Source organism: Ammospiza caudacuta, chromosome 27 (assembly GCF_027887145.1).
Source record: "Ammospiza caudacuta isolate bAmmCau1 chromosome 27, bAmmCau1.pri, whole genome shotgun sequence".
In the NCBI taxonomy this organism is placed as follows: domain Eukaryota; kingdom Metazoa; phylum Chordata; class Aves; order Passeriformes; family Passerellidae; genus Ammospiza; species Ammospiza caudacuta.
The window spans coordinates 2334368-2356922 of record NC_080619.1 but is presented as its reverse complement, the minus strand read 5'-3'; the positions used below and the strand labels follow the sequence as shown (position 1 = coordinate 2356922).

Sequence of the window (22555 nt, the reverse complement as noted above, 5' to 3'; positions counted from 1 at the left end):
GAGATCAAAGAAAAGAATAAGAAACAATTCTTATCTTAACTTGCTGCACCTGGTGTTGTGAACATGTAGAATATGTTATGGAGATTTGTTTACCAAAGGGTGGTTCCTTAACTAGCCAATAATGATGGTGTTTGAATTAGAGGACCAATTAAGTCCAACTGTATCGTAACTATCTATAAGAACAATAAGTTTCTTAATAAAGATTATTATTAATCAACTTTCTGTGAATATTAAAGTCTATACTAATTATTACCTGGCTGGGGCCCATTACAATGATGGGGAGGAGCAGAGATATCCCTAGCCCCTCTGCCAGCCTGGAATGGCCTCACATCTGTCATGTCCCAGGGTCCTGCTGGCTTGGCCATGCTCAAAGGATGGGTGCAAGCAGGGTCCAGTGACAGGCCGGTGGGTGTAAACTGGTGAGACCACTTCCACCCATCACTGTCCTGTGGGATCCCTGAGGGACTGGTGGGAGCAGCAGGACTCACCAAGGATGGAGAGGATCACCACCACAAAGTCAAAGATGTTCCAGCCCACAGTGAAGAAGTAGTGGCGCAGGGCGAACATCTTGAGCACGCACTCGCCGGTGAAGATGACGATGAAGACCAAGTTTATCTTGTAGAGGACAGAGGTTTTGAGCTCGCTCTGGTCATCTGTTTCCACCATCATGGTCACCATGTTCAGGCAGATCAGGATCATGATGGTGATGTCAAACACTTGCTTGGTAACGAAGTCAAACACCTTCCCTTGGATTTTGTTCTGCAGTGAGGGACACAAGGGCGACGATGGAGCACCAGAGAAGAGGTGGGGACACAGGACAGACACAGCAAAACAAAAGCACAGCAGAAAGAGAAGAAGGAACCATATTTACAGGTGTGGGAAACCTCAGGGCTGTGGCCAGCATGGCTCTCACAGCCCCCAAAGTTATGGGGGGAGGATTCCCAGCACCTCTCAGGATGGAGCACATCTGGGAACGCCACAGCCAGGAGGAGTGGGCAAAGGGCACAGCCACTTGCTAATGACACCCACAGCTAATAGGGCACAAATTAACACGTGGGAAGGACCTCCCTTGTGCAGGGCTGCAAAACCCAAATCACAACTGAGAATGTTTTGGCTGGACCAGGGTCCCTTCTGGGGCATTGAAAGCTGAGCTTTCCCTGAGAGGAGAGAGAGCCAGAGAGGAGCTGAGAGGCAAACCAGGAAAAAAACCCAAATTCCTGCAAAAGAAACCCCATCACTGCCCTTGCCAGCAGACCAAGGGATAAAGGGCAGACCCAAAGGAGGTGGCATGATGTCAGCCTCTTCTGAAGCCCCAGCTCTTGGCCAGGTCCTGTCAGAAGAACAACAATGGGGCAAATGATCTTCCCTGGACCCTTTTTGTTCCCTTAGGGACAGCTGGTGGCTTGAAGTGTTCCCTGTGTGCTGCCCTCCAGGAGGATGAGCCCAACGTACCGCTGGCCTGGGGATGGGCTTCTGGGGTTTCTTGGAGCCCAGCTTCTTCATGGCATTGTAGTATTTCTTCTGCTCTTCTGTCATGAAGATGTCTTTGCCTCCAAAGTATAAAGGGAATCACCACTGTTAGTCTTGGGAATTCTCTTCCCACCAAGTGTGTCTGACCCTGTCCCTCCCCACCAAGTGTCTCCAGCCCCAGAGATCCTGCTGGGAGCAAGGCATCCTCTCTGTGTCCTGCAGTGCCTGCTCAGCACCACCAGTGTGCTTGGCCCTGCCCACCCTCCTCCCCTGCTCTGGGCGGGCAGTCCTGACCTACTGGCTTGGAAGGAGAAGTTGAGTCTCAACCTCATGCATGGGAAAATGATCCAGGTTGGGAAAAGAAAATAAAAGTGATGGCCCAGGCAAGTGATGGCCCAGCCTCCCTTTGCTTCCTCCCTCTGCACCCATAAATGAAGTCCTCTGTAACTGCTGTGACCAGGACACAAAGCTCCACGTGCTGTTTGCCCAGTGCAGGACACCACTAATGGATAAGAATCCTGGGATCCATCCCAGTCCCACCACCCCGCTGCTGTGCTGGCCCCCTGCAGCCCAGAGCAGCCCCTCAGGAGCCAGGAAATACTCATCTTTTTCTTCTGCTGGTTGAAGTTGTCGATGATGACGCCGATGAAGAGGTTCAGGGTGAAGAAGGCCCCGAAGATGATGAAGATGACGAAGTAAATGTACATGTAGAGGTTGATCTCGTACTGTGGCTGCTCTTCAATCTGGCCAGGAGAGATGGGAAATGTGAGGCTGACCTTGTCCCAAAAAGGTGTCCCCAAGCCCCCAGACAGGGGTTTGTGGCGTTTGGACAGAGCCAGGGCGTGGCTGCTTCAAAACTTTTGGCTGTGTGTTCCCAATGGGAGCAGCCCCAGGAAAGGACATCCCTGTGACACTGACTGAGGGACAAGGACATGCTGCCCCACAGCATGGGCTGGGCAATGGGAAAGGATGTCCTTTGCAGTGATATTAATGAGCAGATGAGTTTCTTCCCTATAATCAGCATTCCAAGGGCTGAAATATATCTGAGAGGGGAAAGGAAAAGTGGATTAATTTGTCACACCAGCACAGCTGGGTGACAGGCCCAACATCCTTGGACAATGCTCCTCATCCCAAGGAGCATCCCTTAATTCCACTCTGTGTTTGACCAGAGACACCCCAAGGTGACCCCATTGGCTTCCCCCATTTTTGAGGAAAGCTCTGGGCAGAACAGGGAGGTTTTTCTCCCAAACCAGCTTTGCCCCAGGTGGGGCAGAGGCCTGAGGGATTTTCAGAAGGTGATGAAAGGGAGCTACAAAAAGGGCAATGAAAATCACTCCTTTAGGTGTGTGGGGTGACCCCCAGTGTCATTGGAGAACAGTAGGAAACCCCTTCTGCTGTGAGGACACTTTTGGGGGGTGGGTCACAGTAGGAACAGCCTTTGCATGTCACTCTTCAAACACTTGGGGTTTTTTAATAACTCTTTGAACCCCATGGCTGAATGCTGGCTGCTCTATTCTCATAACCCACTGATTGCTCAAGGCAAGCCAGGTATTTTCTCCAGGATGGGATGAACATTCCCAGCTGGAGGGGTCCCAGAGGACACCATGTCACAGCAGGCAGAAGAACGAGCCCTCCAGATTGGAGCAGTGGGGGTATAATATAATATAATATAATATAATATAATATAATATAATATCAGGGGATTTTGGCCCCTGGAACTGAAGCTGAGTGGAGCAGACTCAGCCCCAGCTGTGGGGTGGGGTGGGAGCCCAGTGTGGGGCCAGGCTGCAGGTGACAATGACAGGGGTGACACAGGGACACATGGCTGCCCTCTTTGAGGCTGTACACTTCAGCAGGGAGATGTTGTGGCTGCCCAGGTGTCCAAGGCTGGGTTGGACAGAGCCTGGAGCACCCTGGGATAGTGCAAGGTGTCCCTGCCCATGTCAGGGGGAGGCACTGGGTGGGCTTTAGGGTCACTTCCAACACAAGCCATGCTGGGATTCCATGATCTGATACATTTTGGGGGTTTCTCCACCCTGTAGCCTTCATGTCCTGGCTGAAGTCACGGGTGGGATGCAGCACCACAAGGCAGAGCCAGAGGTGATGCTGTAGCCAAGGATCCATCCCAGCCTCAGCTCTGGGCTCCTGTTCCCAGTGTGCCAAGGGGAATCCAGCCTGGAGCCAGCCCTGTGTGTCCCTCACCTCACGGGAATCCACGGCTGCATACATGATGTCCATCCAGCCTTTGAAGGTTGCCTGTGGGAACAGGAATGGTCAGACCTGGGGTCTTTTCCAGTACAAAGGATTCTGTGATTCTGTGGCAGTGGAGAATGTATTTTCTGGGAGTTGTTTGTGGCTGGGAACAAAGGGAAGGTGGTGGGGGCATGTCTGGGGTTTAGCTCAGAGCAATCTGGCTTCTCTGTGGGAATGGCAGGAGAGGAATGGATGTTGAATCCACAAGAAAAATGTCCCAGAAATATGGAAATTCCCAGGAATATACACGGACTATTCTGGGGCGGAGGCTACCAGTGACTTTCCAAAACACCACTGCAAACAAGGCAGAGAAAAGAAGTAATTGACTCTTTTCTCCCTTCTGCTCTTGACTTAGAAGTCATTTTCCCAAAGGCAGAGCTGTGCCAGGGCCAGCTGACTCCTTTCCAGTCCCAAACTGTGCCGCCTCCATAGCCCTGAGTTCCACATCCTGCCTCTGCTTCTGCTGAATTCCCATCCCAGCACGGTGGGGGGACCACACCAAGTCTTTTACAGGGTCTCCCCTGCATCTCTTACAGCCTTTGGCTGCTGATTTGTTAAACAAAATGTCTGCACATTTTGTTTCCTGAATCTGATGGAACAACAAGGCTGAAGAGGAAGCTGAATTTAGAAGCAGAGTCATCAGCTGGGGTTGTTTTCCGATTCTGCAGCCACCAGTTCCCCTGGATCTGATGGGAGTAGCCCCAGCCTGCCCAATAATGGAGCCCACATCTATATTTTTATCAAAGCTGTGGGGAGCAGTTCCCCTTTGCTGCCTGGCCCAGCTGTGGGGAGTTCAGTGGAACCCCAGGGGACACGTGTGTCCTTTTTCCAGTCGTCACCCGCCCCACGCACGGCCCCACAACCCATGGCTGGAGCAGAGTGAACTTTCCAAAGGGCTGCAGGGGTACCAGAGCCTCCCCTCCTGACTCCTGCACCCCGTGCTGGGCAGGGGCTGCTCTGCAGTGTCAGCCTTGGTGCTGCAGATGGGTGCAGCAGCTCCCTGGTGAAACCTTCCCCACCTTCTACCCCATCCCTTTTCCTCTAGGCTAGGAGTTTCCCTCCTTTCCTAAGGGGCTTTTTGGTGTTAAAAACCAGTATGCTGGGCAGGGGCTGCTCTGCAGTGCCAGCCTTGGTGCTGCTACTGATGGGTGCAGCAGATCCCTGGTGAAACTTTTCCCTTCCATAATCTACCCTGTCCCTTTTCCTCTAGGCTAGGAGTTTCCCTCCTTTCCTAAGGCTTCTTTGGTGTTAAAAACCAGCCCATGCTGGGCTGTTTTTAAGTGCCAGCCTTGGTGCTGCTGCATCCATCTGCAGCAGCTCCCTGATGAAACTTTCCCCATCTTTTACCCTGTCCCTTTTCCTCTAGGCTAAGAGTTTCCCTGCTTTCCTAAGGGGCTTTTTGGTGTTAAAAACCACCCTGTGCTGGGCAGAGGCTGCTCTGCAGTGTCAGCCTTGGTGCTGCAGATGGGTGCAGCAGTTCCCTGGTGAAACCTTCCTCATCTTCTACCCCATCCCTTTTCCTCTTGGCTAGGAGTTTCCCTCCTTTCCTAAGGGCTTTTTTTTTTTTTTTTTTTTTTTTTTTTTTTTGTGTTAAAAATCAGCTTTGGAGCTAAGAAGCAGCTAAGAAACCCCATCCCACACCAGCCCTGATGCTCATCCCACTGCCCTGCTCCACACATCCTGGATGGTGACACCCGATGTCATGACGTACCACCTGCAGCAGGGACAGGTATCCCAGGCCCACGTTGTCGAAGTTGACCTTGACATTGACCCATCTGACCTCGTTGGTGTGGAGCAGGGCCATGCAGTCGCTCTTGTTGTTGACCACGTCGATCTCGAAGAGCTCCCCGGTGGTGGTGTTGACACACCTGTAGTACTTCCCTGCAAATAGGTTCACCCCCATGATGCTGAAGATCAGCCAGAAGATGAGGCAGACCAGCAGGACGTTCATGATGGAGGGGATGGCACCCACCAGGGCGTTCACCACCACCTGCAAGGACAGAAAAGACCTTGGGGGACCTGGAAGGGACCTTCATGTCCCCATGCCCAACGTCGCCCTCCCCAGCAGCACTGAGTGAGGTCAGACTGGACCAAAGGTACCTTAGCATTGATCCCACCAGTCTGGAGCCCCTGAAAACCATTCATGATGTGGAGGACTGCTGAGGGCTCTCATGTCTCTGTCAGGGCCGGCAGCACACGGGGACACACTCACCCTCATGCCCTCGAAGCGGGACAGAGCACGCAGGGGTCGCAGAGCCCTCAGTGTCCGCAGGGATTTGATGGCTCCCAGCTCGGAGTATCCCAGCCAGTTTGCTGTCAGGCTGACCAGGGACACCTGGAAGGAGCAGCCCAAGTGATCAGCAGCACCTCAGGTGCAAACACAGCTGCAGCTCCTGCCCTTCCCTCTCTCCCCAGTCCCTCAGGTTGGTGAGCATCCTCTAGCCCTGGGACAGAGACATTGAGTCCTTGGGGTTCCTGGTGACCAGACACCTCAAGGGTCACAGAATCCCAAAATAATTTGGGTTGGAAGGGACCTTAAAGCCCACCCAGTGTCACCCCTGCCATGGACAGGGACACCTCCCACAATCCCAGGCTGCTTCAAGCCCTGTCCAGCCTGGCCTTGGGCACTTCCAGGGATCCAGGGGCAGGATGATACCTCTTGAGTGTGAGGTTGGAATTGATGTGAGGCACAGAAAGGACAGATTGCTCTGTCATGGACCATTTGGGAGACCCTGTGTCCCTTCACAGCTCTGCTGGGCCTGGTGGAACTGCTGGGCCTGGTGGAACTGCTGGGCCTGTTCTTGGCTTGGGTGTAAGACACAACGGTTTGAAAGGTTCCTGCAACCAATGAAGTGTTCCATCTTGTGGGGGACCATTATTCCAAGTAATGCTATTAGCCCTCATTCCAGAGCCACCCTTCTATCCTCTAAAATACAATCTGGGTTCATTTACAGCAGCCCCCAAAGCCCTGCACATCACGTACATCCACGATGAGGAAATCCAGCCAGCACCAGGCATTGGTGAAGTACACCTTGAAGCCATAGGCCACCCACTTGAGCAGCATCTCGATGACAAAGATGTAGGAGAAGACCTTGTCTGCGTATTCCAGGATGGTGCGGATCACCTTGCGCTGCTCGATGTAGATGTCCTCAAAAGCCTGCAAGGGGCACGGAGCTCTGTGACAGCCACATCCTTCTGTGGGACCCCATGGAGTCTGTGACAGCAACATCCTTCCACAGGGCTCCATGACAGTCCCATCCTTCCACAGGACCCTACAGAGCTCAGTGACAGCCCCATCCTTCTGTAGGACCCCATGGAGCTCTGTGACAGTCCCATCTTTCCATGGGACCCCCAGAGCTCTGTGACAGCCCCATCCTTCTGTGGGACCCCATGGAGCTCTGTGACAGTCCCATCCTTCTGTGGGACCTCAGGGAGCTCTGTGGCAGGGAGTCCCATCCTGCCATGGTACCTGTGGCATCCCAGAGCACACCTTTGCGGCATCTCCCTGCCTTCCTCTCCCATGGATACACAGCCCAGAAGCTGTTGAATCATCCAGGGATGCAAACCTTGGAGCATTGTTGAGCTTTGCTTCTCATCCAGGTTCAGAGGAACAGAAGGTCCCCTGATCCCAGCCCTGCTTTCCAGGGCTCAGGAAGCTGGAGCCCAAGGATGGCTGGTCCATGAGGAGCTGATCCCCTGGGGTCCAGCTCCTGCTTGGCTTTGTGGGGTTGGCCCCAAAGCAGAGCTTCACTGAAGCCAAGGTCCAGCTGCATCCTGCTCCCAGGTGTCTCAGCTCAAAGCCAGGATACCAACCCACACCTTGGGATGCTTTGGGAATTTTGAAAATGCCCTGAGTGCCACACCCACGTGTTGAGTAAGCACTGGAGGTAGGGGTGTGGTGACCAGGTGCTGCACAGCTGGGGTAGCACAGCTTTCAATTCCTGCACCAGCTACAACCTCAGACATCCCCAAACCACCTCAGAGCGAGCTGCAGACATGTAAAGTGTGTCTGAAAAGCCTCTCAGTCCCTCTGTTCTCCTTCCCTCTCTCTTCACCTCCAAACCTGCAGAGATATTTGTATTTCCTGGGTTAAATCCAGCCCAAACACTCAGAGAAGAGCACCAGGCAAACACTGGTAATGAATTAGGTTGTTTTAAAAGAACACCCAGGTTCTGAGAGGGGGCACCAGGCACTGATGGAGGTGCTGAACAGCAGAATAAAAAATATGAACTGTTTGTCAAGCACCTCCTGACAGCTGATGATGGAGGTGGTGAAATGAGGAACCACATGAAGCTCCATAAATGGTTCAGATGGTTCATAGTTGGCATCAAGAGCAGCAGTGGTGGCTGTGGGCAGTGGATCCCCTTGAGCCATGGACCACAGCCTGTGGATGATGGTCCAGGAATGCTGGGGAGGGTGACCAGGGCTCCTGGAAGGTGTTAGAGCTGAGCCAAATGGGGTTTGAAATCAAACATCTGCCCACAGCTGGATTATTGGGCACAGGAGATGCCCAGAGCCTGGCTTTTGTAAAGTGTTTTACTAAGAGCAAGAATGTCTGGCACTGGGCTTGATTTTTCTGTTTGTTATTTTGCTTTTTATAAAACATTTTTATTTCCAGCACTGCCACAGAAGCCATTCTGCCGATTTTTATGCCTCCAAGGGTAGCTGAGATATCTTGGGTGTCCAAGAGTTTATTAGACCCGGCTTGAAGAGGTAAATATAACACCCTCTGTCGGGGAAGATGAAACAGGAAATCTTTATAAATATTATTGTCTGGCAAAAGATTTTGAGAATATGGAAACTATAAGTGAGATTGAAATGAAAGCAAGCTTTGAGATCCCTCAGTTACTGAACAACTGGAAAACAATGGTGTGGCCAGCTGAAGGTGATCCCCTTTTGATGGAACAACACCCTCTGCTTGCAGACAGGCCCAAGGGTCAGAGCAGACCCTACAGCTTGGCAGAAGGGGCCAAAGAGGAGTTTTTAGGGTTTAAAATGTAACACAGGATGGTAATGTAATGATTCTTATAGGCTGCATGTGAATGCTATAGGATTTGTATCTTGTACTGGATTGGTTAGTGAGAATCAGAAAATTCAGCACAGAAGAAGGTTTATTGTATTGGAATGGGAACCTCGCTCTCTTACCCTTTTACTCTCTCACCCTCTCATCCTCTCTCCCCCTCTCTTCTCTCAGCCTGCTCTGAGCTGTGTTTGGCAGCTCCCAGCAGGGCCCCGCACCCAGGCCCTTTGCAATAAACCACAAGTTCCAACACCTGGCTGCAGAGATCTCTCATCTCTGTCCATCCCGACCATCCTACCCCATCAATCCTACAACCCTCCCTGGGCTCCCCCAGGCTGGGAAGCTGCTGCAGAGCCCTGCGGGCAGGGGAAGGTGGCACCTACCAGAGCTCCACTGCTGAGGAGGATCATGAAGACGATGAAGGTCTCGAACCAGTCGTGCTCCACGATGCGGAAGCAGGTTTTCCTGAGGTTCCACCAGATCTTCCCCTTCTCACTGGTGATGTCCACATAGAGGCAGGGGAACCTCTTCACACAGCCTGAGGACACAGGGCTGAGGTCACTCCTGGCTAGGGTGTTCTCACTGTTTCTGCTTTTATTGGCATTTTAAACCCTCCCTGGTGGAAGTTGGACCAGGATCTGTCACAGACATCTTTTATGGAAAATCCTTTCCTTAGGATTTTTCCTCCTGAGAAGCTGGGAGGCCTCAGGAACAAAATGGAAACATTGATTATCTGCTGCTGTGGAATGCAACAGGTGCAGCTGTGATTGGTCTCATGGGGTTGTTTCTAATTAATGGCCAATCACAGTCAGCTGGCTTGGACAGAGAGTCTGAGCCACAAACCTTTGTTATCATTCTTTCTTTTTCTATTCTTAGCCAGCCTTCTGATGAAATCCTTTCTTCTATTCTTTTAGTATAGTTTTAATATAATATATATAATAAAATAATAAATCAGCCTTCTGAAACATGGAGTCAGATCCTCATCTCTTCCCTCATTCTCAGACCCCTGTGAACATCGTCACAGGGATCCTGCTGGGTTTAGGTGAGGTGCACAAGGGGAGCTCTATGGGGATCATCTCTGGGGTGTTGCAGGAGGATTTGGGGCTGAGCTCAGAGAGCCTGGGGGTCCCTGTGCTGCAAGAACTGGTTGGCAGAGGCCCCTCCAGCCCCATTTTCCCCTCTCCACACCCATCTCCCATGCCCACAGGGTCTCCAGCCCTGCTCTCACCTTCAGTGAAACACTCCTCAGGCTCATTGCTCTCCTCAGCCTCTTCTGCCACCTCCTCCTCCTCGGGTGCAGGGGGTTTGTAATCCACCGTGCTGCACACGGACGAGGCATTGTCGCTGCTCAGGGGGTTCTGCAGGGGGACAGCAGCTCAGGCCGGGCTCCTGGCCAGCTCCAGCCATGCTCCTCATGCCCCAGAGAGCCTGGCAGGACTCCTGGGTGGTGGGAGCCCCTTGTTTGGTGGATGCTCTGAATCCCCTTCTATGGACACACAGCCCAGAAGCTGTTGAATCATCCAGGGATGCAAACCTTGGAGGATTGTTGATAGCTGAGCTTTGCTTCTCATCCAGGTTCAGAGGAACAGAAGGTGCCCTGATCCCAGCCTTCCTCCCAGCGCACAGCTCCATCTCCCATCAACCTGTGCCACCACCTCAGGCTGATTCTGATTGTCTCACCTCCTCCTCCTCCTCCTCTTTGTCCCCATCCAAGCCTTGCCCTGCCAACCCCCCTTTCGTGCAGAAACCCAAGCAGCCTCTGCTCTCTCCTCCCTCTGGCTCAGCTCGTGCTGCAGGGCCCTCAGCCCGAGGTTCACCCCAGTTCCAAACCTGCATCCCAAATTCCTCTCCCCAGTTCCCAACCTGCATCCCAAATGCCTCTCCCCAGTTCCAAACCTGCATCCCAAATTCCTCTCCCCAGTTCCAAACCTGCATCCCAAATGCCTCCTCCAGTTCCAAACCTGCATCCCAAATGCCTCTCCCCAGCTCCATCCTGCTCCCAGCTCAGCTTGGCTCCTTCCCAGACACCACTCAGCAAGGCCACAGGGGCTGATAACAAGGGACAGCCTTGGCAAGCCCCTGGGACTCTTTTTCCTCTGTTGTTCTTTTTGGCTTTCTGAGAAGATCCTCGTGCAACACTTGAGGAAGGAGCAGATCCCCAGCCCTGTCCATCCTGCCTGGGAGCAGCAGGAACCAGAGGGTCCAGGATGGTATTTCCAGCACAGGAAGGTGTTGGCTTACATGGGAAGGAGATAATCCTTCCCTCAGGCTGCTCCTGCTTTTGGTAAATCCATAAAGGAGCTGCTCCATCCTCCAAAAACCAGGGAGGAGCCCCTGGGGTAAACTGAGGCACAGTCAGGGGCCACAGAGGAGATGTGGCTGTGGGGACCTTTGGGGACAGGCAGGAGAGGACACAGCAGCAGGGGTGGCACCAGCTCCCAGCTGGTGGCTCTCAGGGACCCCTGGGACCACCCTCAGTCTGGGGGCAGGGACAGGAGGGCTGGGGGGATTAGGGAGGCTCAGTACAGAGCAGGCCAGCTGTGACTCCAGAGAAGGACACACAGGAGCCATCTCCCTCCAGGACAGCCTTAGAGAGGGTCAGGGTGGGGACAAACCAGAGCAGCTGCCCTGGAGTTGTGGGGGAAGGTCCAAAAGGGCCTTGGATGGCTCAGGGAGCCCAGGAGATCTGTGGGTGGAGCTCAGGGCTGGTTCCGCTGGGTGGGGACAGGGATAAAACCCACCCCTGGGGAATAGGGACAGGGATAAAACCCACCCCTGGGGAATAGGGACAGGGATAAAACCCATCCCTGGGGAATAGGGGCAGGGATAAAACCCACCCCTGGGGAATAGGGACAGGGATAAAACCCACCCCTGGGGAATAGGGGCGGGGATAAAACCCATCCCTGGGGAATAGGGACAGGGATAAAACCCACCCCTGGGGAATAGGGACAGGGATAAAACCCATCCCTGGGGAATAGGGGCAGGGATAAAACCCACCCCCGGGGAATAGGGGCAGGGATAAAACCCATCCCCGGGGAATAGGGACAGGGATAAAACCCACCCCTGGGGAATAGGGACAGGGATAAAACCCACCCCTGGGGAATAGGGACAGGGATAAAACCCATCCCCGGGGAATAGGGACAGGGATAAAACCCACCCCTGGGGAATAGGGACAGGGATAAAACCCATCCCTGGGGGCTCCTGAGCCCTGCCACACCTGGAACCAGCAGGTCTGGGGGGGAAATTTCCATCCCACCCCTGGAACCAGCAGGTTTGGGGGGCAATTTCCATCCCACCCCTGGAACCAGCAGGTTTGGGGAGCAGTTTCCATCCCACACCTGGCACAGCATCTCCAGCCTGCCTGGGGCTGTCCCAGTCTCACTCACCTGACCCCACAATCCACAGCCCTGAGAATCACAGAATTGTTCAGGTTGGAAAAGCCTTGTGAGACCATCGAGTCCAGCACTGCTGAGGCCACCACTGTCCCCTGTCCCCAAGTGCCACATCCACAGGGCTTTTAAACCCCTCCAGGGATGGGGACTCCAAACCACCCTGGGCAGCTGTGCCAGAGCTGGTCACCCCTTTCCATGCAGGAATTTTCCCAATATCCAATCCAACCTGCCCTGGCCCAGCCTGAGGCCGTTCCCTCTGCTCCTGTCCCTGTTCCCTGGAGCACAGCCCGGCCCCTGGGCTGTCCCCTCCTGTCAGGAGCTGCGCAGAGCCACAAGGGCCCCTGAGCCTCCTTTGCTCCAGGCTGAGCCCCTGCCCAGCTCCCTCAGCCCCACTGACAGAGCCAGGAGCATCTCAGAACACAATCCCTGCCCAGCAGGGTGGGAGCCCCATGGGAAGAGCCCCTGGAAGAGCCCTGAGCCCTGCACGAATTCTGCAGAGCCACACGGTGGGAGCCAGGGGATGCATTAAAAACAGGCAGGGGGGGAATGATGGGCTGCGATTTACCGTGAAATCACAAATTTGAGAGTCTCAAAGACCGTGTAATTCCAATCTCCTGCCATGGCAGGGACACCTCCCACTGTCCCAGGTGGCTCCAAGCCCCGATGTCCAGGCTGGCAGCTCTTCCCTGCTCTGAGCTGCCAAGAGAAACCAGCTGCGATTGTGGCTGCGATGATCCTGCCCCTGCCATTTCCCCGAAAATGAGCTTTTCCTTGCACAGCAGCTGCTGTGGAAATGGGGAGGATTTGCCGGGGTGGTTGCAGCTGCTGGGGTGGGAGCGGAGCGGGCGCAGGCGGGGCTCTGGCTCCATCTGCAGCTGAGCCCGGCTGTGAACGCACCCGGCACCGGCCCCGGGACAGCGCAGGGATCCCTCCCTTCAGCGCCCGAGTGCTGAATTAAATCATTGTCATTTCACCTGGTGAACACGGGCTGGGAGAGCTGGGGGGGCTCACCTGGAGATGGGGAGTGGCTGGAACAGCTCAGAGCCCCTGCGGGGCCCAAAGGGGCTCCAAGAGAGCTGGAGAGGGACTGGGGACAAGGGATGGAGGGACAGGACACAGGGAATGGCTCCCACTGCCAGAGGGCAGGGCTGGATGGGATATTGGGAATTGGGAATTGTTCCCTGTGAGGGTGGACAGGCCCTGGCACAGGGTGCCCAGAGCAGCTGGGGCTGCCCCTGGATCCCTGGCAGTGCCCAAGGCCAGGCTGGACATTGGGGCTTGAAGTGACCTGGGACAGGGGAAGGTGTGGCACAAACATGTTTTATGAAAAATCCTTTCCTTAGGGTTTTTTCTCCTGAGAACATGAGAGGCCTCAGGAATAAAATGTAAACATTGGTTATCTGCTGCTGCGGGATGCAACAGGTGCATCTGGGATTGGTCTCATGTGGTTGTTTCTAATTAATGGCCAATCACAGTCATCTGGCTCAGACTCTCTGTCCCAGCCACAAACCTTTGTTAGCATTCCTTCTTATTCTATTCTTAGCCAGCCTTCTGATGAAATCCTTTCTTCTATCCTCGTAGTATAGTTTTAATATAATATATATCATAAAATAAATCAAGCCTTCAGATCCTCGTCTCTTCCCTCATCCTCAGACCCCCATGAACACTGTCACAAAGCTGTCCCTGCCAAGGCAGGGAATTGGAATTACATGGTCTTTGAGGCTCTCACCAACACAAACAATCTGTGATTTCATGATAAATTGCAGCCCATCATTCCCCCTGCCTGGGCAGGGCCCCTGTTTTTAATGCATCCCCTTGGCTCCCACCTGAGTCAACTTTGGCTGAATTTAGGCACCAAACCAAATAGCCCCAATGGGCTGAACTGTTATTTACCGGTTGAGAGGTGCCCTTTGCCTTTGCTGAGCCCAGAGTTTTCCCACGCAGTGTTTGGAGTGGGTGCTCTCTGTGAGCACACCCTAAAGCCCAGAGCTGTGCCAGGACAGGTCCCATGGCTGGACCCCAAGGTTTTCCTAGCTGCTGGGAAGCACTTTGGGGTGACAGGGAGCTGAGGTCCATGGGGACCCTGTGTGTCCCCTCCCATCATGGCCAGGCTGGCATTGGCATCACCTCTGCAGTGTGCCCAGTGTGCTGGGCACTGCTGCTGTGGGACTGGGGTTGGGTAGGAAAAATATGGGGGGAAATGCCAACTCTCAGCCCTCCTGGTGGCAACTCTGAGGGAGCTGAGAGCAGCAACTCCCCTGGCCCATTCCCTTGACCAAGGTGCTCCATGCAAGTTTGTCCCCTCTGTAGGGCTTGGCAGTGAAAGGGGCCAGCCTCACTTTTCTCCTGCCCCCCTCTGCACCCCAAATGCTGAAATCTCCCTGTTGCCCCATATAACACTAATTAATCATGGTTGTCCCCTCTCCTTGCCCCATTTTGTGCCAGGCTGGGTCCCTGTCACCGTGCTGAGCTGTGAGGAGCCTGCAGAGGGGAGGGAGGTGAGAGGCTCTGCAGTTTTGGGAGTGCTGCTTCATTTTTCCAGCCTTTCCTGTGCAGTCCCACCCAGGTGCCTCCTGGGCCTGGCAGGGCTGGTTGGGATGGAGCTTTCCAGAGTTCCCTCAGCTCCTGGAACACCTTTGCCATCCAGTCACGATAAATCCCTGCTCGGAGGTGTCCTATTGCCCAACAAAGCCCCTTCCCAGGCTGATGCACCTGATCCTGTTCCCCTCAGCACCTCCAGCTGCCCCCTGTGTCTCCAGGACTTTGGTGTGAGCAGTAATTTCCCACCACACCCACACCCTTTCGTGTCCACTCGGGTCTTCCCAAGTTTCTTGTCCCCCTGTGGACCCCAGCAGTGCCCTGGAGACCAGGCTCAGCTGTCTCAGCTTTGGAACCCCCTCCCCTCGCTTCATGTTCACCCCTGCTAAGCTCCTCCATCTGATCTGGGCCCCTCCAGGATGAGGCATTAGCAGTGGATCCAATGATAGTGCCATCAGCAGATTTCCTGGCATCGGGTTCCTCCGGGACATCTTTAACCCCAAACAGGGTGCTCTGACCCTTGCACTGCCCTGTGCTGCCCCTGTGGGGCCCTCTGGCATCAGCAATGACCCCACAGCCTGACCCAAACCAACCAAAACCCTGCTTGGACCCTCCTCTCCCCTCCAGCTGGGAAATGCCAGCTTGGAAAACACCAAATGTGGCCCATGCCATACCCTGTGGGAAAGCTGAAAGCGACCCAAACCAACATCACTCTTTGGGCAGCACAGCAAGAACGGGCCAGCCCCAGTTTTGGGTGAAACCCTTCCCTCCCACCCCCTCGCTGACCTTGCTGGTGTCCTCGGTGTCAGACTGGGTGCTGGTCTCCTCGTAGAGGTCGGACTCCTCAGAGGCGATGGGGACCTGCACCGTCAGGCTGGGGTTGTTGATGAAGTTCATGTGCTCCAGCTCGTCCATGAAGATGTGCTCCTTGCCCGTGATGCCATCCAGGTACCCCGACTTGGGCTCCAGGGCCGTGTCCAGGTGGTTGAGTGCGGGGTTGTCCCTCTTGCTGGGCTCCTGCTCCTCCTCGGGTGCCACCTTCTTGCCCTTGCAGAGGCGGCGCAGCAGTACCAGCAGCGCGGCCTTGCCCAGGGCGATGCCGCGCGTGATGCGGCCGATGGCGATCTGCAGGTTGTTCATCTCCCCGTCATCGTCCGATGCTGCCAGGCTGTCGGCGCTGAAGGAGCTCAGCAGCAGAGCCAGGAACAGGTTTAGCACCTGGGGGGACAAAGCAAACATCAGCCCTGAGCTCCAGTGGATGCCGAGCCTCAGGGTTTCCCTCTGCAGCTGCAGGGATCTGTGGCATTCACATTTTCTGGAAAAATCCCTTCACCCAGTGAAATGGTGTTCACAGGGGTTCTTGGGTGAGGGAAGAGACAAGGATGTGACTCCATGTTTCAGAAGGCTTGATTTATTATTTTATGATATATATTATATTAAAACTGTACTAAAAGAATAGAAGAAAGGATTTCATCAGAAGGCTGGCTAAGAATAGAAAAGAATGATAACAAAGGTTTGTGGCTCGGATTCTCTGTCCGAGCCAGCTGACTGTGATTGGCCATTAATTAGAAACATCCAAGATGGGCCAATCACAGATGCACCTGTTGCATTCCACAGCAGCAGATAACCATTGTTTACATTTTGTTCCTGAGGCCTCCCAGCTTCTCAGGAGGAAAAATCCTAAGGAAAGGATTTTTCATAAAAGATGTCTGTGACAGCCCAGGATTTTTCTCTGGGGAAGCTGAGAAGCCTCAGAGAAAAATGAAAACAATAATTATCTGATTTGCTTCTCCTGTATTTTCATCCTTTGGGATGTGTTTGGAGATTGTTTACCCACAGGTGATTGTTCCATTGAATTCTGCTGTGAGTTGTTTTCACTCTTTGGCCAATCAGGGCCAAGCTGTGTCAGGACTCTGGAGAGAGTCACAAGTTTTCATTATTATTTTTTAGCCTTCCCTAAGTTTCCTTTCTGTATTCTATAGTATAGTATAGTATAGTATAGTATAGTATAGTATAGTATGGTATAGTATAGTATGGTATGGTATAGTATAGTATAGTATAGTATAGTATAGTATAGTATAGTATAGTATAGCATTCTTTAATATAATACAGTATCTTAAAAAAATAAATTAGCCTTCTGAGAACATGGAGTCAGACTCATCATTCCTTCTTTCCTTTGTCTGGGGGTGACCCAAATACAATAGGGATCGCTGGTGGCTTCAGCCCCTTCACTGAGCACCTCGTGGGCTCTGCCCTGCCCTCACCAGCTCTGGGGGCTGCAGAGGTGCCAGTCCCAGTTCCTGGAGGGCATGGACATGCTCCTCCTCAAACCCCCGGGCTCTGATGCCTTCCACCTCACCCTGGGCTCTCACGGTCCTTCTGATCCTGCTGCAAGTGATGCCAGCCATGGTTTCAGCTCCCCTCAAGCTGTCCTGTGGATCTGTGAGTGTGTCCCTTCCTTTGGTCCCTTGGAGCTCCAGGAATCCCATGGGGGGCTGCTCAAGCCTCTGCTGCTTCTCCCCATCACCCCCAAGGATGCAACTCAGCTCTTGTGGCTGCCCCTGGATCCCTGGAAGGGTCCAAAGCCAGGCTGGATGGGGCTTAGAGCAGCCTGGGATGGCGGAAGGTGTCCTGGCCAAGTCACAGGGTGGGGCTGAGTGCTCTTCAATGTCCCTTCCAACCCAAACCAGTCTGGGATTCCATGGTGCTGTGATTATGTCCCTTCTCTTCCCCAGAATGAAACCTCCTGCTTGTCCTCTCAGCTGCAGCTCTTCCTCTCCTCTTCCCTGGCTTTGGCAGCCCAGATTCCAAGCAAGCCCCAGTAATTCCCAGCAAGGATGGATGATGGACTGTCCTGAGGGTCTCCCACACCCTGGGGCCATGGAGGAGCCTGGATTGGCTGTGACCCCATCCCTGCTCTGCTCCATCAAAGCTGTGTTTCACCCCAGCACAAGCCAGGAAATGCTCAGTGTAACTCCAGGCATGGGCTCATGTGCTTCCCCTTCTACTTCACCATCCCAAAACGTGCCTGGAGCCCACCACAGCCTCTCCTGGCACAGCTGGGGCTGCTGCCTGCCAGGAGCAGGAGCGGAGGGGTGGGATGGGCACCCCGAGGGGCAGAGCAGGGACGGAGCCAGCCCACAGCTGTCGGTGTTTGTGCCGCGGTGCCAGCAGGCATCTGAGACGGGAATTAGCTGCTATCCAAGGACACTGCTGCTTTCACATGGCTCATGCCATGTGCCTTAAAGCACGTCTTTAAATAAATCCCCGCGGGCCCAGCAGGCAATTACCCCATTAAGCACCAGTTACAGTTAATGGGCGCCGCTGGCTTTGTAGGACAGGACTCTGTTACCTTGTCACCCGACTGACTTCCTCCCTTTTCCCTGAATAACCCCAAAGGAAATGCTCAAAGTGTCATTAAGAGCAAAGGACAGGTCACCTTCTTCCTGCGTGAGAAACACACACCTCCCTGCACGGGGAGCCTTGGGAGCCTCTGGGACAGACTCCAGGGCTCGGAAATACCTGAGGCATGGCCAGGAGAGCCTGGCAGAGAGGAGGAGGAGGAGGAGGAGGAAGAGGGCACAGAGGGCCCTGGCCGTGTTTGTGCTCCATATTTCTCTGCTGGGCTGTAAATGGAGCCCTGCAGGAGCTGCAGAGCTGCCCCGAGGGCTGGGGTGCATTGCACCTTTGGGAGGGGACAATGGCACCTCTGGGATGGGGACACCTGCAGCTCTAGGATGGGACAATGGCACCTCTAGGATAGGGGCAATGGCACCTCTGGGATGGGACAGTGGCACCTCTGGGAGTGAGACACCTGCACCTCTGGGATGGAGACACTGGCATCTTTGGGATGGAGACAATGGCACTTCAGGGAGGGGACACCCACACCTTTGGGATGGGGACATTGGCACCTCTGAGATGGGGACAGTGGCACCTCAGGGAGGGGGACAATGGCACCTCTAGGATGGGAACAGTGGCAGCTCTGGGAGAGGACAATAGCACCTCTGGGAGGGGACAATGGCACCTCTGGAATGGGGACACCCAGACCTCTGGGAGGGGACAATGGCACCTCTGGGAGGGGACAATGGCACCTCGGGGAGGGCTGTCACTGACCTCACCAGCTGCAATTGTCCTGCCCCTGTTTCTTCCCCACAGCGGTGCCCTGGAGAGGTGGGCAGACTGTGCTGCCCCAAAAATGACCTCCAGAAGAGGGAAACCTCCCAGAGCCCCTTTTGGGAGGGCTCTGCAGGAACTCCCAGCTGGGATTCCCAGTCCAGACTCCTGCACTCCCTGCAGATGGCTCTGGACAGGCTCCTGCTCCTTACAGGGGCCCTTGTGGGTGATTTTCAGGCTTACCATCCCCTGGACAGGTGGCATCACCAGCCTCTGCTGGCTGTGGGAGATGGGCACGGGGCTGCTCCCCTCTCTGCCCAGCACCTCCCTGGGGCTCTCCCTTCAAAGCCCCAAATCCCAGGGAAGCCAAGAGGCACCCAAATCCCAACTTTCTGCCCTCAAAGTGGGACACTCCAAGCTGACCCCAGCCGGGGGCTGCTGTGGGCTTCTCCTCAGGCTCCTTTCAGAGCCTCCCTGGGGACAGGGGTCAGCGGCTCCCGGGGGCAGATAGTTTTTCAAAGCAAATTCCAAAGGGATTACACAACCGCGGCAAGTAATAGGAGCGAGTCGGCGCTTCCCTCCCCTGCCCTGCTCCTCAAGAAGGGAGAGCAGGGCCCACGCAAGCTGCAAAACAAGCTCCAGAGCTGCCAGCGACGGGCTTACCAAGTTTAGAAAGGATTTCACGCTCGCCTGGAACTCGCAAACCTGCGGCTCAGGCAGCACAGGCAGCCGGGGGGAGTGGGGAGGGGGGGTGTAGGGTGGGGGTGAGGGGAGAACAGGGTCCCACAGACTCAGAGAAGGAGGTTGGCATTCACCTGGAGCACGGGGAGGGCTGGGGAGGCTGGGGATCTGCAGGAATCTTGTGGGGGGGTATGCTGCAAAAGCACCTGGAGCAGAGGGTGGGATGGATGGATGGATGGATGGATGGATGGATGGATGGATGGATGGATGGATGGATGGATGGATGGAGCTCTGCCTCCATCCCTCATCAGGAGAGTGGGAAATGGGGCAGGAAAGCAGGAAAAGCCAAGTGGAGGACACAGGGCAGCTTGAAGCTGAGCTCTTTTATCCCAGAGTGGCTCCTGCCTCTGCCTAAAGCCCATTTGTGTTTTCCGTGCCTCAGTTTCCCCCCAGTTCCCAGTCTGGTTTCAGCTGGGGGTTCCTCAGGAACATTTCCTTCCCCTGTCTCACACAGAGCTGACACAGCCCACCCGCAGGGCCTGGGCAGGGAGGAGAATCCCTGTGCTCCAACCAGACCCTGCCACGGTAACAGCCCTGAGCTGCACAGAGGCGTCCCCAGCCCAGCACCCTCCGTGTCCCCAGCCCCAGGCTCACCACGAGGTTGCCGATGACCATGACCATCATGAAGACGATGAGGCACATGGTTTGGCCGGCCACCTCCATGCAGTCCCACATGGTCTCAATCCACTCCCCGCAGAGGATGCGGAAGACGATGAGGAAGGAGTGGAAGAAGTCGTTCATGTGCCAGCGGGGCAGGGTGCAGTCCACAGAGATCTTGCACACGCACTCGATGTAGCTCTTGCCGAAAAGCTGCATCCCCACCACGGCGAAGATGAAGACGATGATGGCCAGGACCAGCGTGAGGTTGCCCAGGGCACCCACGGAGTTGCCGATGATCTTGATGAGCATGTTGAGAGTGGGCCAGGACTTGGCCAGCTTGAAAACCCTCAGCTGTGGGGGGCAGAGAGATTCTGCTTAGCCAATACCAGCTATGAACGAACCCACAGCCGAATCCTCTTACTTACACGAGGGCTTCAACCCCTTCTACCACTCATAGCCACCTGATGACTCCTAGCCAACCTAACAAACATGGCCCTTCCCCCAACAACAAAGCTCATAGCAGAACTAACCATTGTAATCGCACTTTTCAACTGATCTGCCTTCACAATTATCCTTCCAGGGGCTGCAATCTTACTTACTGCCTCATACATACTAATAACAACACAATGAGGTACCCTCCCATCCCAGATCACAGCACTCCAAAACTCCTCCACACAAGAACATCTCCTCATAGCCCTGCACATAATTCCCATGATATTTCTAATCCTTAAACCCAAACTAATCTCTGGCATTTCCATATGCAAGTATAGTTTCAACCAAAACATTAGACCGTGACTCTAAAACAGAAGTTAAACCCTTCTTACCTGCCGAGGAGAGGTAAAACCAACGGGAACTGCTAACTCTTGTATCTGAGTATAAAACCTCAGACTCCTCACTTTCAAAGGATAACAGTAATCCAATGGTCGTAGGAGCCACTTATCTTGGTGCAAATCCAAGGCTGTGCCACTGCCATTGCACCCTCCTGGGGCTGTTTGACCAAGGCAGGAGGGGTTGAACCCACACTGTCGGAACTCAGGACACCCCTCTGGCTGTCCTGGATTGCCCAAATCCCTGCCAGAGGGCTCAGAGACCTTGGCACAGAGCCCAAGACACCTGTGACTTTGATTATGACCCATGGAAAAAAATTACCAACTTTACATGAGGATCTGCAAGCCACGGAAGTCTTAAGTAGAATAATCATTACTTTGTCATGGGGTGAAAAATAGATTTTTTGGGGTTTTTAGAATGGGGGTTTAGAGTCCCAAGATGGAGAAATTTGGGAGTACCCTGTCCTTTTTCCTTCTTCTTCTTGGCCTCCATCTTCTGCTGTGATGGTGGCACTTTTGGATTGTTTAGAGTAGAAGTTCACTGTCTAACACAGGTGATAGGTATTGAGAAGTAATTGTAAATATTGTACACATAGTTTTCAGAATAAAAAGATAACACCAGAGTTGTCTCTGTCTGACCTGCTGAATGGACCTCGGCAGGCCAGAGAAATAATTTTATAGATAAGAAACAATAAACAACCTTGAGAGCAAGAACAGAAGAGTTCTGACTCCTTTGACTGCTGGGCTGGGAAAATAGACTTTCTAACACATCTTGGGGTCACTCTGACCAGCAGAAGCCCTGAGACCACACCTGCTCTGACTCCAACTTCCCTGAATATTTAACTCAGTCTTGTCTTTAACAGGGGCCAAGCTGGGCCCTCCCAAGCTGAGCCCCCACCATGAAGGAGGCTGGAGAAGCCACACCTGTCCCTGTCACCTCCCAGGTGTCCCCAGCACGTACCAGGCGGAAGGAGCGCAGCACAGAGAGCCCCTGCACGTTGGCCAGGCCCAGCTCCACCAGGCTCAGGGTGACAATGAAGCTGTCAAAGATGTTCCAGCCCTGCTGGAAATACTCGTAGGGATCCAGAGCAATGAGCTTCAGGACCATCTCTGCCGTGAAGATGCCTGTGAAAACCTGTGGGAAGCAGCACCCTTGACCACTTGTTCATACACCAGGGCTGAGCTGTGGAGTGGTGTGGGCAGCATCCCTCTTTTTTGGGGTATTCCCAAAGCATTTCACCCTGTTAGGGCCAGTCCCAGTTGGGAACAAGCTCCCCAGGTGCTGCCCAGTGGGGTGGTAAAGCCAGACTGGGAATACTGGTGACTGATTCCTCTGGAGGGACACTAAGGTGAGTGTTGGCAGCTGAAAATTAAAAATAAAATTTCCTTGGCAAGGAGACACCTTTGGAATGACTGGGAAATCACAGATCCCAGCACTGGGAGCTGGGCTGCTGCTGGGATGCCCCTGTCCCTCCCTGAGCCCTGGGAGAGCTGAGCTGGGTTTTACACATTGTTCCTTTCCTGGGACCACAGCAACACCCGCAGCATTGTGTCACTGCAGAGAGGGCTCAGCCAGGTGACAGTCACCATCCCTGCTGCCA

General features: G+C 54.0%; 1 protein-coding gene across 1 annotated transcript in view; it reads right to left on the bottom strand.

Moving 5' to 3' along the window:
- SCN4A (sodium voltage-gated channel alpha subunit 4) overlaps positions 1 to 22555 on the bottom strand; it is a 54742-nt gene that overhangs the window by 3326 nt on the left and 28861 nt on the right. Inside the window, exons 15-26 of the mRNA XM_058820533.1 lie at positions 21916 to 22089; positions 20122 to 20478; positions 15460 to 15891; positions 9972 to 10101; positions 9127 to 9281; positions 6707 to 6880; positions 5936 to 6058; positions 5435 to 5713; positions 3673 to 3726; positions 2076 to 2213; positions 1453 to 1557; positions 489 to 759 (exon numbers count right to left, since the gene is read on the bottom strand). Coding sequence (XP_058676516.1) covers positions 489 to 759; positions 1453 to 1557; positions 2076 to 2213; positions 3673 to 3726; positions 5435 to 5713; positions 5936 to 6058; positions 6707 to 6880; positions 9127 to 9281; positions 9972 to 10101; positions 15460 to 15891; positions 20122 to 20478; positions 21916 to 22089 — 2392 coding nt within the window. The remainder of the gene's footprint in view (positions 1 to 488; positions 760 to 1452; positions 1558 to 2075; positions 2214 to 3672; positions 3727 to 5434; positions 5714 to 5935; positions 6059 to 6706; positions 6881 to 9126; positions 9282 to 9971; positions 10102 to 15459; positions 15892 to 20121; positions 20479 to 21915; positions 22090 to 22555) is intronic.